Source organism: Podarcis bocagei (genome assembly GCF_964188305.1).
Source record: "Podarcis bocagei genome assembly, chromosome: 1".
NCBI classification, from domain to species: Eukaryota; Metazoa; Chordata; class Lepidosauria; order Squamata; family Lacertidae; genus Podarcis; species Podarcis bocagei.
Window position 1 is genome coordinate 90,969,956 of NC_138125.1, and position 23,706 is coordinate 90,993,661.

Genomic DNA, 23,706 nt, shown 5'->3' on the forward strand with positions numbered 1-23,706 from the left:
CTGCTGGTGGCTTTGGAGACCTTGGATCTCTTGAGACCAAGATGGCGGCGGCGGCGTCTTGTGGCAGCTACGGGGGTCGCTTTCTGGCGTCCGGGCTGTTCCGCAACCGGGTGGCCATCGTGACCGGTGGGGGCACCGGCATCGGCAAGGCCATCACCGCCGACCTGCTGCAGCTCGGTGGGCAAGGGGCGATCCGAAGGGGAAAGAACCAAAGGGAAGCCCCCGGGGACTCCCCCAAAATCGGGAGGGAACCAAGCGGGGTACCCTCGCTGCGCGCACGCATTCACACGTCCCCTCGGGAGGAAATAGCGGGTTGGTGGTAGACTTGGGCTGCCCTGTGTCTTCTCCTTCCTTGTTTTCAACAGGACTGGCAGGAATTCAACAGGTGTAGCCTCCCAGGGGCGTAGCCAGGGGCTTGCAGGCTGCCAAATTTTGCAGTACCTGAAATTTTCAAACCCTCTTCAGAGGCAGTCCTGCATATAACACATCGCAGTAATCTAACCTAGAGGTTCCTAGAGCAGCTAAGCTACCATAGTCCAGATAGGCCCCCCCCCAGCTAAAGCTGGTGGAAGGCACTCTGTGGGACAGAGACCACCTGAGCCTCAAGTGACAGCAAAGGATCCAGAAATATTCACAGTATCCAAGCTGTGTACAGTACATGCTTCTTCAGAGGAAGAGTAACCCCTACTGTGTCTTGATAAGCTAGTTGTTTTATATATATTTATAATGATTATATTTATATCCCATCTTTTATTCAAGGTGCTCAAGGTGGTGTACAGACTTTTCTCCCTTTGCATTTTATCCTTACAACAACCCTGTGAGGTAGGTTAGGCTGAGAGACAGTGACTGGCCCAAGGTCACCCAGCAACCTTCATGGCTGAGTGGGGATTTGAACCCTGGTCTCCCTGGTCCTATTCCAGCGCTCTAACTGCCGCACCACACTGGCTCATCATTCCCTTTGGCCCCTGTCCTAGAGGATCAATGTCTCTTGTTAATCAGTGATATATACTGTAATGTCAAAACCAGGAAGGCAGATAATGAACTCTGATTCTCTAAGCTGCACTTGTAACTGATGGATAACTGAGCTGTAGGGAAAGTGATTGGCAGTTTGAAAAAGAGCTGGCTATATCTATGTGCTTTACATGGGTCACACCAGGGAATCAGGCCATGTCACTTGTGTGTTAAGTAGGGCAGGCACTAAAATACCAAACTAACTCATATGCTGCTGAAGATTCTGTACTTCGTTTGTGGCTTGAAAGATGAATGAAGTCATAAACTAAGGGTGGGCAACTTTTTGCCATTGAATGTTGTTTTACTGAAACACACCACATTTTGATTAACACATGGTGTGTGTACATGCAAATTCTGAAGCCAAGCCACAAATGATAGACTTCTTCATTTGTTCATCAAATGAAATGTCCATAAAATGTCCATCATTTGCCCATTCTGGTTTAATTCAGAGTGTAATAGCATGCTTTGGAAATACTAGAATGTACTTTCTGTTTTGGATAACCTCTGACTCTCGCTGTCATCATGGCCAACTGCAGATATTCTATCATTTGGACCTGCCACTCATTTATCGTAGGTGTTTTCTCACTTTTCCAGTTTCTTGCAATTAAGATCCTGGCTGCTACTGTCGTGTACATAAAAGTGGTCTAACATCTTTATTAATTTCTGGTGATGTTATACCTAGAAGGAAGTTTTCAGGTTTTTTTCTTAAATGAGAACTTAAATAACTTTTAAAATTCATTATAGATGTTATTCCAAAATTCCTTAATGGCTGTGCATTCCCACCACATGTGCATATATCTGCACTTCTAGGTCAAAAAGTGATGGTGGGCGTGGTTCTTTGTAATCCAAAGAGGTCTTGTTTCTGTTGTCGTTAGCACTACACTAATTTCATGTCTTATAATTCAAATTCTACCATTGGCTCAGGAAGTTTCTGTGAGATGACTTTCCACTTCAGTAGGGGGGGGGGGTACAATTTGCAAGCTTAAATAACAATTTATAGAAGCATTTCAGGTATCTGACTTTGCAGACTTCCAGAACTGCCAAAAATGCTTGACAATCCAGAAAGTCATGATTGAAGATGGTTATCACAGTCTGTGTACAGTGCCATTTGTTAAGCAAGGACCCTTGTTGCCTCTACTAAAATGCAACCATGGGCATAGCCAGGATTTGGAGGGTGGGGGCAGAACCATGTTGTCTGTGACACAATTGGTAAGTTTATTAAGTATTTTATTTATTTACTTGATTTGGGGGGGGCAGCTGCCCCTCCTGGCTGTGCCTATGAATGCAAGACTATTAATGTCTAAAATGTCTTTCCCCCCTCTTTTTTGACAGGTTGTAATGTAGTCATTGCCTCCCGCAAATTCGACAGATTAAAAGCTGCAGCGAACGAGCTAGCTGCCAAAATTCCTTCCACAGTTTCTGCCCAGGTTACCCCTGTACAGTGCAACATTCGCAAAGAAGAGGAGGTAAAAACAAAATACTTTTGTGCTGTAGAGTGGACAACTAGTGTACTGGTTTGCTGGAGAATATTTGCCTTGAGTGTATTACACACATACAAAATTTGATTTATTATATTTCTGTGCCGCTCTTAATTCAAATGAATCCCAAAGCAGCTGGTAGTTCACAGTATTTTTCAAAGAGGTTGTTGTACGAGTAGTACTCTGTGATGGGAAAAGATTTACATCTTGCTGCATAATTGTCTTTAATGTTGTACGTCGCTAATAACAGCCTCCTTTGCCAATGTTGAAATGACTTCTGAAGAATGTAGATTTTGCAAGCATTGAGAAATGTAGACATGTGGGTGCTTGCATCTGGAGATTGGATCTAGAAGCCAGCCACTTTGACTTAAACAGTGCATCTGGATTATTCCAAAGAAAAGGGGGAAAGGCCAATTATTTTTGGTGACTTTGTTTTATAAGGAAGACATGTAACCTGGCTGTTGCTTTGACTAAGATAAATTGTTGCTTTCCCTAAATCATTGTAGTTTTTTATTTCGTGTAGCTTAGAAGAGTCACCCAGTCTGATTATGAAAGTGGTAACACCCAGTTGTTTATGTTGTTAAGGTGTGTTGCTGGTTCTACTTTTAAAAAATAATTGGGGAAGGGCTTTGTAAAAGAGCAGTGGGAAGGGGAAAGTTAATGTTCCTTTTCGCTAACTCTAAAGCGTTTTTTGTGTGCATCTTACTATCCTTTGTCACTACGAACCATTTAATTATTCAGAATTCAGACTGCAATGCACTATCTGGGTCTGTCTGAAACCTCATGTGTATCTGGAATTATTTGTCTCACATTCATGAATAAACTTTTAAGATTTGGCGTTTGTCATAATTTCCTTTCTTTTTGCATATGCTTCTTGGTTTCCTAATCCGTGGATGGTGGTCACTATTTCTCCTGGTAATCCTTCAGAGCCCTTCCTGTTTGTAACATGTCTTTTGGAGCTGGGGGGAAGACATTTTCTCTGGGTTTTTTTTTTGAGAGTTGAAGGCAGTAGGGTTGCAGATGCTTGTTTCTTTTGTCATGGTATTGCGTGGTTTCCCAAACTTGGGTCTCCAGCGGTTATTGGACTACAACTCTCATCATCCTTAGCTAGCAGGACAAGTGGCCAGGGATTATGGGAATTGTAGTCCAAAAACAGCCAGAGACCCAAATTTGGTAGTGCTTCAAAAATTACTAGATATTATAAGCAGTGTCATAGCTACTGGGGGGCTAGCCAGGTTTTTTGCCCCGGGTGAATGCTCCAGAGGGGTGCCATTGAGGCTCCCAGCCTGTGTGTGTGTGTGTATACAAATGTGTGGAGTGTGTATGCTAAACTGCATCTTTGACCCGGGTTTTCACTCCTGTTTCAGGGGAAGGGCTGTAGCTCCTTGGTAAAGCATGTGTGCTTTGCATGCAAAAGATCCCATGTTCAATCTCCAACATCTCCAGGTTAGGCTGGGAAAGACTTGCAGTCCTGCAGATTCATGGCCAGTCAGCTGTAGGCATTGAGTTTTTATTTTGATTATATATTTTGTGGCTTTATATTTCAATTTTGTTCTGTGAACGGCCCTGATACCTCCAGGTATAGGGTGGTATATAAATTCAATAAACAACAACAGCAACTTTGTATAAGGAAGCCAGCTATGCTTTATGATTAATCAACGGTGTTAGAGCTGTCATATCACTTTCAAATTCTGCTTTTTCAATAGTAGTAGTAGTAGTAGTAGTAATAATAATAATAATAATAATAATAATAATAATAGAAGAAGAACCATCTATTGTCAGTCTTCTGCCTTCATCTCCAATAGTGTTCCTGCTATGAAAAATAGCCCTTCCTTGGTTCTATTTTAGTTCATTCTGCCTAAACCACTCCTTTCTCTTTCCATTTATTTCATAACTGGGCTTCTGGAGTGGCTGTTTCCCTGATCAGCGAAAGGAGATTCACGTAAAGCATCTAGGGAATAATTTATTGAATGCGAGTTTCAGAGTCTTCATCTTTATCCTCAGGGGCCTCCTTGCTTTCTTTTTCATAAATAATTCTGCTTATTGGCACAGGGCTCCTGAATGCTGTGCAGTCTGCCAGTTTCCTTTGTTAAGAATACAGTGATGCTGCATTGTACCCTCTGGGTCTCTTGGCTGTTCAACATCCTGTAGCCACCAGTCCTACCAGGCTTGATTGTCTCTCCTGACACAAAGAACATAAAGCTATTAAATGCTGTCATGTGGAAAGATGACCTCAGTTCTCTTTTCTCTCCAGCCCACCCCACACTCAGCACCAGGAGATTGTATCTGGGTTGTGATAAGATGGCAGTGATGAGATGAGCTCCCTGTGATTATTTAACTGAACAGCCTTCCATCTCATACTTGCTGCTTTTAGAGGAGTCGTTGGAACTAAAGGCCTTTGGACCAAAATCTGTAGATAGTGTTACCTACTAGTAGTGAGGAAGCCATAGATTTCATAAGAAAACTCTTGGATCGGATACCAAATGCTTAGTGTTCTGTTTCCAGTAGTGGCCAGCTAAATACTTTTGGGAAGCTTGCAAACAAGCTACGAAGGTAGCAGCCCTTTCCTGTTTGTCTCCAACATCTGGTATTTGAAGTGGTTTCACTTAGGTATCGTATCTATTGGGCTGATAGTCTTTGGTGGCTGGGGAAACCCAGCCAGATGGGTGGGGGTATAAATAATAATGATTAGCTATAATTATGATTAGCTGTAAGATCACTAAACTAGTGAAATAATGGTGTTATTATTATTACATGTATTATTATAAAATTACTTGTGAAGTATGGAAAGAAAACACCATGCTTTCACTAGTTTAGTGATCTTATAGCTAATCATAATTAAATATCAAATTCTGCATATAAATGATTACATTCATCCGGTTTAAATTGTTTCAGTCTAATAACAATTCCTTTTGAAGAGGGTGCTGCTGCAACAGTGTACAAAGTCTAGCTATATACATTGTTACAAGTCTCCAAAAACCCTGAAACAATAGCTTCCTCTCGGAGTGGAAGGGAGGTCTTTTCCATTCATAAGTTTGACTTCTAAATCTAGTAGTAATTCTTTATTCCCAATGGAATAAAGGTGTCGAAGGGTGCAGGACTGCAGCCCATTATGCTCTCTGAAATACTCCTTTTTTTTGCTAATGGGGGAAGGCTGAGTGATGCTCTCTGGGCGATTTTTCTTCTTCTTAAGCAAGGCAATTTAGGCTGCAAGCCTAAACAAACTTACACAGGAGTAACTCCCATTGAGCTCGGTGAGGCTTCCTTCTGAGTGGTCATGTGAAGGATTACACTGCTCATGGTTTCATAGTCAAACATTTACTGAAGGGTCTTAACCATTAATATGGCTCTCCATATTGAGCATGCAGTGCTTGCATAATTCCTTAATACTCTGTAAACAGCCCAGCCTTTTATCTGTACTTCTCATTCGGTGGCTATGAGTGGCTTTGCAGTATAATGTGATTGGACTCTGCTGCCTGGGAGTGTGTATGTGTGTGGATTTAAAGGTTTCTTGTAGCATGCTCTCTGAAGAGGCTGGATTTTCTTCTAAATGCATTGTTAAATCAGGGTTTTGTAATTGGTTGACTATCCAGACTGGTGCTGGGAAATGCATTCAGCTGTAGCTAATCTTAATTAAATATCAAATCCTGTGTATGAGTTGCGGCATTCTTGTCTAGTGCTTGAGGGTTGTCTCCATAAATATTCTGTTGAGTGATCTACTTTTTTCATGTGCTACTTTATGGACTTGCCCTTTTGTATTTCTTGATTCCTCATTTTCCAACTGGAGTTAATTGCTGTTCTTACTTAATAGGGCTCTGATATTTGTTCTGTTACTCACCTATACTGATTTTTCTCTGGCTTCTCCATATACCTGGAATGTGTTATATGCGAATATGCAGCGTATTTATCTCCCTTCTTACAACAAACTCCTGAACACACTCTTACCCCTTCCCTGCTGCCCCCTTACAGCCTCTTTTAATATAAGTAAAAAAAGCGCCATTTTTTAATTTACCAGTACATAAGGTTCTTCCTCATCTCATTGTCTAAAGATCTCAAAGCTGTGTACAAAACTACAACCTAAAAAAATTGAAAAGGTATCATAAAACAGACATACAACAAAATCAGTAAAACAGTATGATTAAAAAAAGGAATTATGTAATATCAGGATCCAGTCTTATGGACTAGGGAAATCACAGGCAAAACATATGCATTTACAAGTAATCTGAAACATCTGATGGATAATGCTTCACATATGGCAGATGGTAGGGAATTCCACAGTACAGAGATGATTATAGAAAAAGACAGTTTTGGGGTCACCACCCTGTGATATATTCTGTAGGGTATGTTTCCATGATTATCATTTCCTCAAATGATATACCAAAATGAAACATTTTAGTAATATATGGCTCTTGTTTTTCTAGAAGAGTTGCACACACTTTCTTGTCAATTTGAGCTAATTCAGCTCTTAATCTTTGTATTCAGATTCCCAGATTGCATGCCTCTTTTTAAAAGGAGTGCACAGGTATGAATTTATACCTATGATGTAACACCTGAAGCAGCCCTTAGCTATGAGCCTAGCAAATTGCCTAGTATTAGGCATCATTATAAACAAATATTACGCATTTATAAAACTTCTTCTTACAAAAATGTAAGGATTTTTTCTTGCATTTTTGCAAGACTGCTGGTCTGATTCTGCACAAAATCTATGCTGAAAGAATTGAACCTGCTGTACATGCCTTGCTAAATATTCAAGAATGGCATTTCACTTTTCTTTGACAGGGCTGTATAGACTGTGACTCTGCCACTTCAGCAGAATGTTGCCATTACTAGTTTTGGGTAGCTGAGGATGCTGCTGGATTAGCATTTTTTCCATCTTCTGCTTGGCAGGGATCCAGGCCCCTTGGATCCTTGTGAAGACCATGGGCACAGATAGCGGAAAGGGGACACACAAACTGATTGGATGGGAAGAATAACTTCTATGTAGCAATGCATTATTCTTTAAAGCACAAATATATTTTCATTAAGGCAAGAAAACAGCCTTATTTTTAATCCTCAATTTTTAAGAGCTTTTGCCAAATGCTCTGAAGGTCAGAGGTGAATTTGAAACTCGGGACACAGGTGGGGAGGTGGGAAGAAAACTGGTGCTATTGGATTAAGAGGGGAATGAAATCGCTTTTTCAAGTCTGCCCTAAAAAGAACTTTTCAATGGAGTTGAAAAGGGAAGAGCAACATGGAAGTTGGTCCATTAGAGCAAATGGGGCGCTGTCCTACCACCTTAGAGTGCCATCAGTCAGCCCCCACCTGCATGCTTTCTTACTTACTGCTGGGCTTTAGTTTCATCTTCTGGGCTTTAGATTCATCTTCTGGGCTTTAGTTTCATCTTCTGGGCTTTAGTTTCATCTTCTGATGGGAGTTGTAGTCTAAAACATCTACAGGGCACCAAGATGAGCAAGGGTGGTCTAAAATCTCAGAAATGCTCACCCAGCTTCTCTCTGAACTCTGCTCTTCTATCTGTGCCAAGTGGGCCTTGCTTCCATTCTTTGGGAATGCATTAATTTGCATGCTGCTGTTTTCATTCATAAAATACAACAGATTGGTTGTCCTCCCTTGATGACCTTGGGAACTAGCAAGACCTGCCTGCTGGCAAAAGACTGTTTCACACATGACTTAAATAGACTATTAAAGGCTGCTTGTTTGTTCTATCAGTGCTGCCACTGCACCATAAAGTCTCTATCTACCTAACTAAGGTTTAGGTACATTTGAGGATGCATGTTTACTACTTCCAGGATTAGATATAAAAGAACTATTCTAATATCCTTTATTGCAGAAAAGCTCTTTTTATTCATTCTTTGCAGTATTATTCATGGCATTGTTAGGAATGTCATTTCATGTTGTCAGGGAACTGCCATCGGAGCATCAGGTGGTGGAGGGTCTCAGGGAGGAAGAAAGAGACTCAACAGCTGAGGCAGGGACCAGCAGGGGGAGGAGTGAATCTCTGAGGGAATGCGAGCAGGAGGGAGGGCTCAGAGACGCTTCCAGTGAGAACAGTGGGGAAGTATCTGAGGCGCCCGTGGGGAGACCCATGCCTCGCCGGAAACTGTCACGCCGTGAATCCAGGAGACGCGTTTCCGTCAAGGAGCTTCTTTGCTGGAAGCGCTTCCGCCGGCAGCCACTGTCAGACTCTACGAGTGACTAGAGAAGACATGTCTGAGGAGCTCTGTCACGCACAGAGGTTTGTGGAGCCGCACAAACTCTGAGGGAGTACGCTTTTACGCACAAGCAGCTAATCATCCCCTCACAGCAGTCTGACAGTCTCTGTACGCTGCCTGTGCAGGAGAAAGCATCATGAGCGACCCAGCCGGCACCGGAGGAGCAGGGGTTGGGACTGGTCCAAGCTTGGAAGACAGATACCGAGCGTTGGAGGTCCAACTGGCGCTGCAGACGGCGAGGCTGGAGGAGAGAAGGGCTCAGGATGCAGACAAGAAGGGGAGAGCCACTCAGTTCCCCAGAAAGGTACCAGGATTGGTGCAGAAGTTTGGGGGGGACCCCAAGGATTACCATGCTGGTACACAGATTGGGTTGGGATTTATCGGCGGCACCCATTCAGATGTTATTTGAAGAAGGTCTTTCTTCGGCTGTGAAAGATGAACTGTCCCGGAGCCCCAGGGCGGTGTCTATGGATCAGCTGACCAAATCTGCGCTGACCATAGGAGCGCGCCAGGAGGCAAGAGCCTTGGAGAGGCGGGAAGGGAGAGGGGAACGTTGGAAGGAGTTCCGCATTCCAGACATTCCTGAGCCAGCTTTCCCGCCTGCAGAGCCGATGGAAATCGGAACAGCGCGCGCGCGCGCATTTTCAAAACCCAGTGAGGGGGTTAAGAAGGAGGGAAAGGGCGCCCGGAAATGCTACCTCTGCCAACAGCCAGGCCACTTTGCCAGAGTCTGCCCCCAGAGGAAGGAATGGCAAGGGATGGTGGGAGCTGTTGAGGGAGGAGAGCAGGGAGAAACAGAGCAGGTAAAAGCCAACGCCTGGTTGCCACAGTCGGGGCACTGCAGCCAGGCCAAAGAGCAGTGAAAGTGCCCGTGCCAGAAGCACCTCAACCTGCTCTAGTGATTGAAGTGTCGCTAGAGCTGCAAAATGGACACCCCCTAAAAATAAAGGCGCTGTTGGACTCAGGCAGCTCCTGCAATTTTATGAGCAAGGAGTTTGCTGCTGAACACCAGATACAGACTATCCCTTTAAGCAACCCCCTGCAGGTGACCACGATCGATGGCAGGGAGTTGTTGGGAGGAGGAGTCAGCTTGCAGACCGTCCCAATGATAATGAGGGTGGCAAGGCACACAGAACTGATAGCATTTAATGTGGCCACCTTGGGAGGCGCTCCCATTATTTTGGGGATGAGCTGGCTAGCGCTACATGATCCGCTGGTGGGCTGGCATCAAAGAGTGGTTTCCTTTGGTTCAGCACATTGCTTAGAACACTGCAAAGGGGAAAAGGGTTCAGCAGGGGCCCAAGCCACCCTAGCAGGGACTGAAGTAATGGAGAAGGTGAAGGTACCACCACAGTATGCAGATCTCAGCGACGTGTTCAGCGAGAAGGAAGCTGACCAACTACCCCCGCATAGACCCTTTGATTGCCAGATCAATTTACTCCCTGGAGCACAGCTTCCTGTAGGCAAGTTGTATGCCATGTCAGACAGAGAAATGCAGGAGTTGCGAGAGTTCATTGACAAGAACCTGAAGAGAGGTTTCATCAGAGAGTCCAAAGCAGCGGGAGGTAGCCCAGTGTTCTTTGTGGATAAAAAAAACACGAACAAGCCGAGACTTGTATGTGATTTTAGGCTGTTAAATGCAGTGACAGAACCAGTGGCTTTCCCTATGCCCAGGATTGATGATATTTTGACCAGGGTGCGGAAGGGAAAGATTTTTACAAAGCTGGATCTAAGGGGGGCGTACAACCTGATACGTATAAGGAAAGGGGATGAATGGAAAACCACCATGTTCACACCTTTGGGGGCATTTGAATATCTCGTTATGCCTTTTGGATTACAAGCAGGCTCAGCGTGTTTTCAAGCGTTTATGAACCACGTACTGGGTCCTTTGCTCTACAAGAATTGCGTCGCCTTCCTAGATGATGTGTTGGTGTATTCGGAGAATGAGGAGCAACATGTGAGAGACGTCAGAGAAGTGTTGAGCAGGCTGCGAGCCAACAGGCTGTGGGTGAAACTGGAGAAGTGTCAGTTTCATACCAAGGAGGTGGAATTCCTGGGGTACCTCCTGTCAGACAAGGGATTGGCCATGGATCCCGGCAAGGTTCAGGCAGTGCTGGAATGGAAAACACCCAAAACCAAGAAGGATGTGCAGAGGTTCCTAGGGTTTGGGAACTTTTATCGTAAGTTCATCCGAAACTTCGCCCACCTGACGGCGCCCATTACGGACTGTCTCAGCAGTAAAAAGAAGTTTGTTTGGACGGCGGAGGCGGGACGAGCGTTTGAGGAACTGAAAAGGGCCTTCGCCTCTGAAGAACAACTTCTGCATGTCGATTTACAAAAAAGGCTGAGGGTCGAAACAGACGCATCTGACAGAGCCATAGGGGCGGTGCTTCTTCTGCAGCCGGAGAAGGAGGAGTCAGAGTGGCGACCGTGTGCCTTCTTTTCGCGAAAGCTGAACAAATCCGAGAGGAACTACACGGTGTACGACCGGGAGCTTCTTGCTATTCATGAGGCTTTCCGGAGATGGAGGCACCTGCTAATTGGGGCACAACATAAGGTGCAAGTGTGCACGGACCATAAGAATCTAGAGTACTGGAGAACTGCGCGAGTGCTCAACCAACGGCAGTTGAGATGGGCCCAGGAGTTCTCCAAATTTAACTTTGAGATATGTTACGTGCCAGGCCCAGAGAACGTTAGGGCGGACGCTCTCTCACGCAAACCCGAATATTTGGAGGGGGAGGGGGCACCCGAAGAGACACATGTCATTCCAGAAGACCGCTGGGTGTGTGGGGCGGTATTGGTGGGGCAAAGGGAATTGGTAGAGGGAACAGTGCATGATGAATACGCCCAGGACAAACTCAGGGGTCTCAGGAGGGAGGGAGACAAACCCGGGGGTTTTGAGGAGAGAAACGGGGCGTTGTACTACAAGGGAGCGTTATATATACCTGAAGGGGAATTAAGGGAGAAGGTACTCAAGCAACTGCACGATAGCCCCACAGCAGGGCATTTTGGGCAACACAAAACCATGTGGCTGGTTACCAGGGAATTTTGGTGGCCCAAGGTCAGGGAAGATGTGCGGGAGTATGTGAGAGGGTGTGACCAATGCCAACGAGCCAAGGGGGAGAGGCGGGCACCGGCAGGTTTATTAGAACCACTACCCACACCTGAAAGACCATGGGAAACAGTGGCAATAGATTTCATGACTGATCTGCCGAGGTCTAGAGGGAAAACAGCCATCATGGTTGTGGTAGACCTGTTAACTAAAATGGCCCATTTCATAGCCTGCTCACATGCGGTCACAGCAGAAGAAACCGCTAAATTGTTTGTAGAAAATGTGTTTAGGTTGCATGGCGCCCCCTTGAGGGTGGTTTCAGACCGAGGGAAACAATTTACTTCCAGGTTCTGGAGGAAGCTCATGAGCTTACTGCATGTTGAAGTTAATTTCTCAACTGCCCGTCATCCAGAAACCAACGGGCAGGCGGAAAGAGCTAATGGTGTCCTCCAGCAGTATTTGAGAAGTTATGTGAATGACAGAGAAAATGATTGGGTGGAGAAGCTGGCGTTGGCAGAATTTGCCTACAACAATGCAGAGAACGTGTCCACGGGAATGAGCCCCTTTTTGGCTAATCACGGGTGCCATCCCCGAGCCTTCCCAGGGGGGGAAGGGGAGAACTGGAGCGTTCCAGCTGCAGAACAGTTCGTTGAAGAAATGGAAGCGATCCATCGCCAGCTCCAACTTAACTTAAACAGGGCTAAGGAGGAATATAAGAGGCAGGCAGACAAAAACAGAAGGGAAGGTGAAACCATTAGGGTGGGGGACCAGGTGTGGCTGTCAACCAAAGGGTTACCATTCAAAGGGGGTTGTAAGAAGTTAAGACCCAAAAGGCTGGGTCCATTTGAAGTCACGCAGCAGGTCAACCCAGTGGCTTTCAGACTCCGGTTACCGAACCACATGAAGCTGCACCCAGTTTTCCACAGGTCGTTGCTGTCACCGTATAAAGGAGACAGAGAAGGGAGGGTCACTAGGGGGCCAGCAATGGAGGAGAAGGAACACAGCTACTAGGTTGAGGAGATCCTCGATTCCAGGTGGAAGGGAGATCAAGTAGAGTATTTGGTAATGTGGGAAGGGGAACCGGAGTCGGAAAACACCTGGGTTAGGGCAGAGGATGTCAATGACGAAGTTTTAATAGAAACTTTTCATCAGAGGTTCCCACGTAAACCTCAGCCCGTAGCGAGGTTCCGGAGGAAATACTTTGCCACCACCGACGAAGAAGAGGAGTTGGAGGGGTTCACAGATTCCGAGGAGGAGGAGGATTCAGCGAGCCAGGACGGCGATCGATGGAGGGAATTGTTCGAGACGTCTGAAGATGAAGAAGATTCTTTTCGGGGTTTTTACCCTTCATCTCCCAGAGGAGAGGAAATGGGAGGGGGTGAGGGGGGCCCTGGAGGGGAGGTGGATGTCAGGGAACTGCCATCGGAGCATCAGGTGGTGGAGGGTCTCAGGGAGGAAGAAAGAGACTCAACAGCTGAGGCAGGGACCAGCAGGGGGAGGAGTGAATCTCTGAGGGAATGCGAGCAGGAGGGAGGGCTCAGAGACGCTTCCAGTGAGAACAGTGGGGAAGTATCTGAGGCGCCCGTGGGGAGACCCATGCCTCGCCGGAAACTGTCACGCCGTGAATCCAGGAGACGCGTTTCCGTCAAGGAGCTTCTTTGCTGGAAGCGCTTCCGCCGGCAGCCACTGTCAGACTCTACGAGTGACTAGAGAAGACATGTCTGAGGAGCTCTGTCACGCACAGAGGTTTGTGGAGCCGCACAAACTCTGAGGGAGTACGCTTTTACGCACAAGCAGCTAATCATCCCCTCACACATGTTGTGTTAGACAAGATGCTCATGTCAGTCAGCTGTTACTATATGTTAAATTTTGTAGGATTGTGAAAGTTCTCTGAGACGTTCTATAATTTAGATCTAAAAGTCTATTTTTAGGAGGTTCCAGTGGACATTATACCTCCGGCTGCAATGTTGTGATTTCTTTAGTGTTCACACTGTTTTACCAGCCCCTAACCTTTTTTTTGCAAGAGAAATATACAACATATACAAAATACAAAAAGAAACCACTACAAAACAACCAATTGTTTTTATTCTGGGCAAGCTTGAGTAATTAATGTAGAAATGACTAACGCTAAAAGGTTACTGTGTGCAGACTTATCATTCAACTTTTTTTTTTTTTACTATTGGTAGGTAGAGGCACTGGTGAAATCAACATTGGACCTTCATGGGAGGATAGATTTCCTGGTCAACAATGGGGGAGGCCAGTTTCCCAGCCCAGCAGAAGCAATTAGTTCAAAAGGCTGGAATGCTGTGATTGAAACTAACTTGACTGGGACCTTCTACTGCTGTAAAGCAGGTGAGCACTTGGTGTACACAGGAAATAAGTAACTAAGCCATCAGAAGAACTCTCCCTCTGCTTTCCCCGTATAGCAGTTCAGTCTCTTTATCATTGCCATGGCATGTTCTTGCTCTGTTGTCCCCAGAAGCATTATAATCAGACATTCAGAGAACTTTGGGGTTCTTCCTGGGCTCAGCAGGTTATTAAAGGACTCCAGGCTAAGTTGTCACTGCTAACTAGGTTCAGTTGAAAGTTGGGTTGCCAGGTCTGTTGAAGCGCAGACCCTGAGATGCAAGGAGGAAAGGTTGGGGGCTAAGAGAGTCTGGATGCTGCCTTAGGTTGGAGGTTGACAGATATGGGGCAGTGGTAGCAGGATGAAGCCTCTTGAGCCAATGATACAATAGCCTGCTGCCTTGATTTTTGGTCCTCAATCTGAAATTCTGTTTTTGTAGAATCTTAGAGTTGGAAGGGACCCAAGAGTCATCTAGTCCAATCCCCTGCAATGCAGGAATCTCAACTCGTTTCCCCCTTCAAACCCTGGGAAGCAGGCTGAAATCTGACACCCCAGGTCAAACCATGAGACCTGACAAGTAGTTTCTCCCCTTGACTAATTTACAACTAGAGGTGGAGAAGCAAGGGGATTCTTTGACAATTTTTTTCCATGTCTGCAGATACCTACTGACTAGATGATAGATTTACATTTGAACACTGATGCTGTTTTTGGCACTAAGAAATAGTGGGTGACAGGTGAGGCAGCAGGATCTTCCTTAAGGCTCCAGAGCAGTTTTTTCTAGAAGGAAAGGAGGTGGGGGCTGGAGCAAACACTGGATTGTCCAAAAGTGCTGTCAGTTCTAGTTCTCCATACTTGCCTAGAAACATTGTGCCTGGGTCATCAGGCCTAACTAGTTGGAGCCATTTTCTTAGGAAGTAGTAGACGAATTGGTAGCAAGATGGACAGGTATCCTTCAGAAAGCTGCCTCACACTGAGTCAGACTTGGTGCAGCTAGTCTTGCCTGCACAATGACTAGCAATGACTTTCCAGGATTTCACAAAGGAGACTTTCCCAGCCCTTTCTGGAAATGCCAAGGTTTGAACCTGAAACCTTCATGCAACAGATGCGCTGTCCCACTGAGCTGTGGTTTTGTGTTATACAGTACAGATAAATATCAATAGAGTTATAAGATGTGCATTCAGTTGTGATTCTCAGGTGAATATTTGGGTTTAATGTCATTGCTGCTTCCACCTCTGAGCAACTGGTTTTGTCAAGTTTTCTAAGGCTATGGAAATAAGGCTTGAGACAGATTTCATTCCACTCATGTGTTTACTGTAATCTTTGTACACCATTTATCTGGCAATGTAAAAGCCTTCACGGCCATTCTTATGTGTCTACCCAGTGTACAATGCTTGGATGCAGGATCACGGAGGTGCTATTGTCAACATCGTGGCTGATATGTGGAAAGGGTTTCCTGGCATGTCGTAAGTCTGCTATCCGTATACGATACACAGTCCACTTGCTTTCACTTAAACTGCTGTCCCTCTGAGTAGTCGTGTGCATTTGAATGGTAAAACAAGATGGAACAGCAGATTCCCAATATTTAACATGCACATTCCTTGAGATTCCATTTTAACAGAAGTCTTTGAGGAATTTGGGACTAAATTGCCGGTGCTTATGATCCTCACTTATTGTCACCTGCAAGGCTTTCCTGAGAATGCTCTTGAACAAAAAGTGGAATGCAGGAAGCAGTCACAGACAAGAAGAGGCTGCATTTTTCTTAGGCCAACTGGAAAGCAGAGTCCCTCTGCTGGGACAGTGCGATGAGTCTAGCTGAGGTCTGCCTATATAGCTGTGCATCTTTGCACATGCCTGTTTGTAATCTGCCATCTTATTGGGTTGCCCCAGCCACTCTGGGTGGCTTCCAACAAAGATAAAAGCATAATAAAACATTGAACATTAAACACTTCCCTATACAGGGCTGCGGGTGGCGCTGTGGGTAAAACCTCAGCGCCTAGGGCTTGCCGATCGCATGGTCTGTGGTTCGAATCCCCGTGGCGGGGTGAGCTCCCGTCTTTCGGTCCCAGCTCCTGCCCACCTAGCAGTTCGAAAGCACCCTTAAGTGCAAGTAGATAAATAGGTACTGCTTTATAGCGGGAAGGTAAACGGCGTTTCCGTGTGCTGTGCTGGTGCTGGCTTGCCAGAGCAGCTTCGTCATGCTGGCCACGTGACCCGGAAGTGTCTCCGGACAACGCTGGCCCCCGGCCTCTTAAGTGAGATGGGCGCACAACCCTAGAGTCGGACACAACTGGCCCATATGGGCAGGGGTACCTTTTATACAGGGCTGCCTTCAGACAGCCCCAATGACATAACTTCTCATGCATTTGCAGTTTAGTTCAAGAGGACTTCTCTCATAAACATAGTGAAAGGACAGGGCACCATACCGACTTCTGTTTTTGTACTGGAAGTTGTTTCTGCAAAGTTCCTACAGAAGACTGAGATGTCCGGAAGCGCAAAGTACAATTTTATTAACAACCTTGCACCTCAGAAGTCTCAGTCTTCTGTAAGCCATGCTTTTTTCTCAGTCATTGCCTATACTTCTATAACTTGTTGTTTATAATTTGATGAGTCATACAGAATGCTATTAACATTGTGAGCTTTTCGTTGGGCTGGAATAATTGGACAAACACAAAATATTGAAATTTTTTTTTACTGCAGGCCTTCAGCCAGGCTTTGTTCATTGTTTGTGTTAGCATTGAGTTTGCAATTAAGCTTCTAGAATGTCAGATATTGCTAACTTGACTGCCCTGTTCTGCTGAGATTTGTTTTGGATTTGTTTGATTGGATGACTGCTTGTCAGAGTGTGAACCTAGTTAGGCTTGCTAGGTGTCGCTATAGTTACTTCAAAGCATCCAGTCTTGATGGAGCTGCCACATACCCCATGTCTATTTATTGATGGAAGATAATATTGCCCTTTTAAAATTTCCTTCCCTCACAGACACAGTGGTGCAGCAAGAGCCGCAGTCGATAACCTGACCAAAAGCCTAGCCACCGAGTGGGCCCGCAGTGGCGTGAGAATTAACTCTGTTTCCCCGGTAGGTGACAGAAACATGTGACCAGACCAGCTTTGGTGCCTGTAAGGGAAGAGTCAAATTAGTACAAATTTGTAAAATGATCATTTAGTTTGGTTTAGCTGAGATAGAATAAGATAATTCCCTACCAGCTGCGCATTTGGTCATAATTATTTGAGTCTATTAAGGGTTTTTGTAGTTAAACCTACTAATAGCATCCAGGGTTTGGGATGGGTCTTAGGATATGGAAATGGAGGACGATTCTTTCTTTCTTTCTTTCTTTCTTTCTTTCTTTCTTTCTTTCTTTCTTTCTTTCTTTCTTTCTTTCTTTCACAAATTTATAAGCTGCTTCACAGACTGAAGCTGCCAAAGCAAACTACAGTGGTACCCCGCAAGACGAACGCCTCGCAAGACGGAAAACCCGCTAGACGAAAGGGTTTTCCGTTTTGGAGGCGCTTCGCAAAACGAATTTCCCTATGGGCTTGCCTCGCAAGACGACAGCCCATAGGGAAATCTCCGGGACAGCGGGGAAGCGCAGCGCGTCTTCCCCACTGTCCTCGGACCTCCTCCCGCCGCGCGGCATCGGAACGAAGCTCCGATGCCGGGCGGGGGGGAACGCCTCCTCCCGCCGCGCGGCATCGGAACGAAGCTCCGATGCCGGGCGGGGGGGGGGAACGCCTCCTCCCGCCGCGCGGCATCGGAACGAAGCTCCGATGCCGGGCGGCGGGGGGAACGCCTCCTCCCGCCGCACGGCATCGGAACGAAGCTCCGATGCCGGGCGGGGGGGGACGCCTCCTCCCGCCGCGCGGCATCGGAACGAAGCTCCGATGCTGGGCGGGGGGGGGGGACGCCTCCTCCTGCCGCGCGGCATCGGATGGCTTTCCTGAAGACTTGGGGTGGGAGGAGGGTTTTCCTTCCCACCGCCAACATTCAGAATGCTGTTCTGAATGTTGGCGGCGGGGAGGAAAAACCCTCCTCCCACGCAAGCCCCGGGAACAGAGGGAAAGCGCTGCACGCCTTCCCCTCTGTTCCCGTACCTGTCCTGAAGGCTTGCGGTGCGGAGAAAAGCCCTTCTCCGCACCGCCAGCCTGGCAAGCGGTTTCCCTAGGAACGCATTAATTGATTTTCAATGCATTCCTATGGGAAACCGTGCTTCGCAAGACGAAAAACTCGCAAGAAGAAAAAACTTGCGGAACCAATTAATTTCGTCTTGCGAGGCACCACTGTACAACAGTATAGAAATGTGATAAAATGCAAGCTCCCAAAACAATTTCTATAGATATACAATGTGTCTTCCTTGAATGACTGGGTCACACTTCGGGGAAAGCTGTCTTAAGCAAAAATTACTTTGGTACATGCCTAAATATCATGATGCAACTCTTCACAGAGATTGAGTGGTTTATAAAAGATTCAAATAATAAGTGCTGTTAAGCCAAAAGGAGAGAGAACAATTTAGCTGCAAGGAATAGAAACTATGCTTTTTGGTGCGTGTGCTTGGTGTTTTTTTTTAAAAAAATATTTATTATCATTCTACCGCATCCTTCCTTCTGCAGGAGACCGTTGGAAAGTACACATAATCAAGAAAATACAAATGGTTAAAAAAAGTTTTAAAACTGCCATGCAAACAATAATACCAATAAAACAATTTAAATACATTATACAGTGGATGAGGAATATTGGGCCGTCAGTCTCAGTTGCCATTAAAGTGGTTTTTCCTCAGGGTGAATCCTGCACCACACAAGAACAGAATGTTGCGTTGGGAATTGTGGCATATGCACAGCCCTATTTATTGAGGGAATTGTAAGCAAGGTAAAGAGCCAAGATTTTGAATAAGAGCTGGAATTTGTTTTTATCCCCCCTCCCCAACCGTGTAGCTCTTAATGAGCACCTGCTTTTCAGTGTAGAGGGTTCAATGTTACTGTGTTAAGCATTAATGTAGTCTGACTGTGAATCTGTCCTTTTCTTCATAGGGAGTGATATTTTCAGAAACTGCTGTTGCACATTACAAAGATGGTGAAGAACTTTTTAGAAACTATGTCCAAAAAATTCCTGCCAAGAGATTAGGACTTCCTGAAGAGGTATTACAGTATTTCAACCTAAAAGTTACCTTTTAGCACTGTGGGTCTTTCCAGATGATCGGTAGTGGTGCCCGCCCTGTGGAACGCCCTCCCACCAGATGTCAAAGAAATAAACAACTATCTGACTTTTCGAAGACATCTGAAGGCAGCCCTGTTTAGGGAAGTTTTTAATGTTTGATATTTTAATGTGTTTTTAATATCCTTTTGGAAGCCTCCCAGAGTGGCTGGGGTGGCCTGGCAGGATGGGTGGAGTATATGTAATTTTATTTATATATATAATATGTGTGTGTGTGTGTGTGTGTATGATTTCCCCCCCCCCCCGTACACAACATTTGCACAAAGTAGTGCAAATAGCCTTGCTGTGGGAGATGGTTTTCAGTGGTACTCCTGATCAGCATGTGTGTGAACAGGGATAGGTCAGCAAGGGCCAAATACAGTCCTTCAGGCCTCTCATAGAATAACTAATGCATTAAGGGGAAATGGTGCTATTGCATTGGAAAGAGGAATTTCATGACACTGGAAAGAACACCCTAAATTTCAAAGAGTAAGATATTTGAAGATGCATACCACTAACTAATATGTTCATACAAAAAATTATTATTAGAGTACTCTTTAAAGGGCAAGCTATGTGCCTGGCATTGTATAAACCTAAAATAGGTATCCTGATTATGCTATAATTATGTTGTATGTACCATCCACTCCACAGTAGGAGCAAACACCACATTGCAAGCCTGCTGGTTGAACTTGCAGAACTTTTGAATGTGCAGTTTATCATAGAACCTTGTTCAGTTTTGAAGGTGATTTTTGAGCACTTTTGGAATGGATCGTTCCGCTGACATATCCAAGCCAGCAAAGCATTGAAATGATATAATATTTATGGACAGTAAAATACCAAGCATTTTCTTTTTGACTTGAACATTTTGTATTTAGTAATATATTCATGTGGACCACTGGTCAGTAATCTTCTGTAATTGATCAGTAATGACTTCTGCTCTAAGAATCACCTTCAAATAGGAAGCTAACAGGAACCCTTTTCAGAAATGTGCATTCAGTGGACACATGCAGGGCTGGTGGCACCCTACATGCTTATCAGTGTGCATTGACACCATGCTTTTGACATACAAATGCATATGTTTGCACATGTGTAGGGCAGAATCTATACACTACTGCCTTTGTTGTGATGAATGCATGAAGCCTTGCCTGCATTTTTGAAAAGTGCTATGGCATGGCAGGCATTGAACACCTGTAATTCACATAAGTAAATGTTTCAAATCTTTATAAGGTATCACCCTTGGTGTGTTTCCTGCTGTCTCCGGCTGCCTCTTTTATCACTGGAGAAACTGTGAAGGTTGATGGTGGGCAGAGCATATATAGTTCCCCATGGGAAGTACCAGGTAAAAAACCCTGCTTTTTAAAAACTACTTTCTAACAGCTTGTTCAGTTATATGCCCACCCAGGGCCTGTTTAGATATCTTACACTCTTTTGTGGAAATCAACACTTCAGTTTTATCATAGTTTATTGTCAGCTTTGCAGTAGCTTGATAATTTAGTTGTGAGTCTTTTTAGGTCCAGCCTGGGATTGTAGAGTAATACAGCTCACTGTAATAAAAGGATTTCTATACTAGCCAGTCTTGGGCAAGTGGTGCTGTGAACCCTGAATGCTTTCCTCCCTAAACTATATGCTCAACAGCCTTAACTGAAAGGTTCTAGTCTTAACCCATGGCCGCCTTAAATCTCATGACATTGGAATGGGATTGGTAAAAACACTCTTGGGATTACCTCAACCTCAGTTATTGAATTGTCATATAGCTGTCTTATAAACAACAAGAAGCAACCTTTTTATAAAAATTTTTTGAAGGATTTTAATAGACAACAAGGATACATACAATGTCTCTGTTCTCAGTTCATAGAGTCCTTTCTATAGGTCAGTTACATTCGGTGTGAAACACTGCTGTCATAGAGATTATGAGGTGGAAGAAGTGAATGGGGGAAGAAAGGGGGTAATGATTTTCCATTATTTTGACAAATAACCCTTTACTTAACAATGTCACATCTAGTTTTTCCCAGATCTTCATGTGCTGAATCCAAGGCTGACTAAAGATCTGTAGAAATATAGTTTGCCTTTTTGGTGTTTGGAAGATTTTTCAGCCGAAATGAACAAAACTAATGCATGGGCCATAGCTTTTTCTCCTAGGATCTCTTCCTATACATGTTGGAAAGACAGTGCTGTAATTTGGATCACTGTAGATATGTAACATGATATTTTTTGGAAATAATTCAATAAAAGGGTGTTTGGGGAGCATTTCCTTTAGCCCAGTCTTCCCCAACCTGGTATCACTATTTATTTTGGACTATAATTATCATTAGCCATGCTGGTGGAGACTGATAGAAATTGTAGCCCAAAACAACAGAAGGGCACCAGGTTGGGAAAGGGTGCTTTACACTTAAAGGAAGTTTTCTTTCTTTAAGAGAGCTGCTCATCGAGATCTAGCTGGGTTAAGGTGAGATGAAGCAGCTACTAGCTTTTGAAGGTAACTGTCTTATTGTATCCTTTCCCACAGATCATAATAGATGGCCACCTGCACCAGATGGAGATAATGCCAAAGCACTCAAGAAGATACTTTCAGGAAAAGCTTTGTCAAAGCTGTAAAACAAAAGAAATGGGGTTAGCCCCCTTCCATGCCTGTCAGTGGATAAATGCTGCCTTTCAGTAATTGACTACAATCTTGAGGATCACAGCCCCACTGGGGTAACAAACTGTGCCTTAGTTTTCTTCTTATGATTCCTCTGAAGAAAGTCCTCCAGAACCAAACAACTGTCAACATGTGCTGCTGCTGGCTTTGATGTAAAAGGGTAAATGCATCTCTCATGACTTCTGCTTTTGCAATTTGCACTCTAAGCTCTGCTCACTAAATCACGTACATATGCTGCATTAACAAGGTGCTGAAGTGAATTACGGTCCAAGTTCTGTAGCTTGCTATCATCACAGCCTTTCTGATTGCCATGCATTGATTACTCACTTCTGCCATAAGAGTCTTTGGCACAGCTCCCAGAGATGAGAGATGTTGGTGCACAATAAACTGGTGGTTTGTATCTATGTTCAAAGTTGTGTTTTATCTTCAGTGGGAGTAGGCAGCATGGGTACTAACTGCCACTTGAAAACATCTTTAGGTAAAAAAGGTAAAGGGACCCCTGACCATAAGGGACCCCTGACTCTGGGGTTGCGGCGCTCATCTTGCTTTATTGGCCGAGGGAGCCGGCGTACAGCTTCCGGGTTATGTGGCCAGCATGACTAAGCCGCTTCTGGTGAACCAGAGCAGCGCACGGAAACGCTGTTTACCTTCTCGCTGTAGTGGTACCTGTTTATCTACTTGCACTTTGACGTGTTGCAAGATAGTTTATTTTTCTAAACTAGCACTGCTTGTCTTAGACAGTTTGATTTGCAAGCCTTCAGGCTGGTATGTGCCATAGCCATCATACTGACTTAATTCTAGTGATTAGAGAAGTTGTCCAGAAACATTTCCCCCCCACAAAGGAGCTGAAGAGGAGAGGTGGCAGATGAAGAACTGAAATATGGATACTTCATTATCACTGCAATTACCAGAACCCAAGGGGAAGAAAAATCATTAGAGCTATAAGGGGAAAGCTCATGTTAGCTGCAGTTCCTTGCTTTTAATGAATTGCATTTTATATATTTATTTTGCCAAATAAAAAAGAAAATTAGCAAAACGTCATCCTGCCAGAGTGTAATACTTTGAAGGGGTAGTTTCAATGCCAAGTTACTGCACAAATTTAAATGTTTAGTATCTAAACATTGGTTCTTGGGAGTCCTCATTTTCCTCTAGGCGGAAGTGTAGTAGCAAAAAAAGGAATGGAATATCCTTTTCTTCCCTGATAACAGTGCATCTTCTTTTCATAATTGACCGCTGTTGTGACAGTTAGGAAGTTTGCATCACCCTTTGCAAACACTGTTGAACAACGGATATCTATCAGTTTATGAACTGTCTTGTTAGCAAGGAAATACTCATTTATTTGAACATCCACGTCGCTTTTGAAGTTCACCTGCACACCAATGATGCCTTTTGATCTACTCAGATGTGTACTATCCTTCACTGATAGACCAGATTTATAACCATAAAAGACAGTTAGTAGGTTACTGTATTTCTGGAAAACGTAATTAACAGATTGCCTTGGTGTAGGGTGGCTGCATTTAATTCAATCTTTGACGAGAACAAACATCAGCAACCTATTAAGGAACCCTTTAGTGACTCTTCTGTTATTTCCCTGCCTACTGTGGCCCACAGTGCTTCAGGAAGGACTGGCTTGTTTGTCTTTCTTAAGCAGTCCAGAGAAGCTCCAAAAAGTGATAATGGGAACATTCATAATTGAAGACACATGAGGGATCTTCACTTACGCTCTTTGCTGATAAAGCCAGATGCTGGAAAACAAGATGTCTATGGGCTAACAAACTACTTTCACTC

General features: G+C 44.7%; 1 protein-coding gene across 1 annotated transcript; it reads left to right on the forward strand.

Moving 5' to 3' along the window:
- Positions 1-24: 24 nt before the first annotated feature.
- On the forward strand, positions 25-22,322 carry PECR (peroxisomal trans-2-enoyl-CoA reductase). The gene is made up of 8 exons (XM_081197366.1): positions 25-177; positions 2,344-2,477; positions 13,937-14,102; positions 15,479-15,560; positions 17,075-17,171; positions 19,118-19,225; positions 20,508-20,619; positions 21,787-22,322. Exons 1-8 carry the CDS (start codon positions 42-44, stop codon positions 21,873-21,875), a joined length of 924 nt encoding a protein of 307 aa, XP_081053492.1. The 5' UTR covers positions 25-41; the 3' UTR covers positions 21,876-22,322.
- The last annotated feature ends 1,384 nt before the right edge of the window (positions 22,323-23,706 follow it).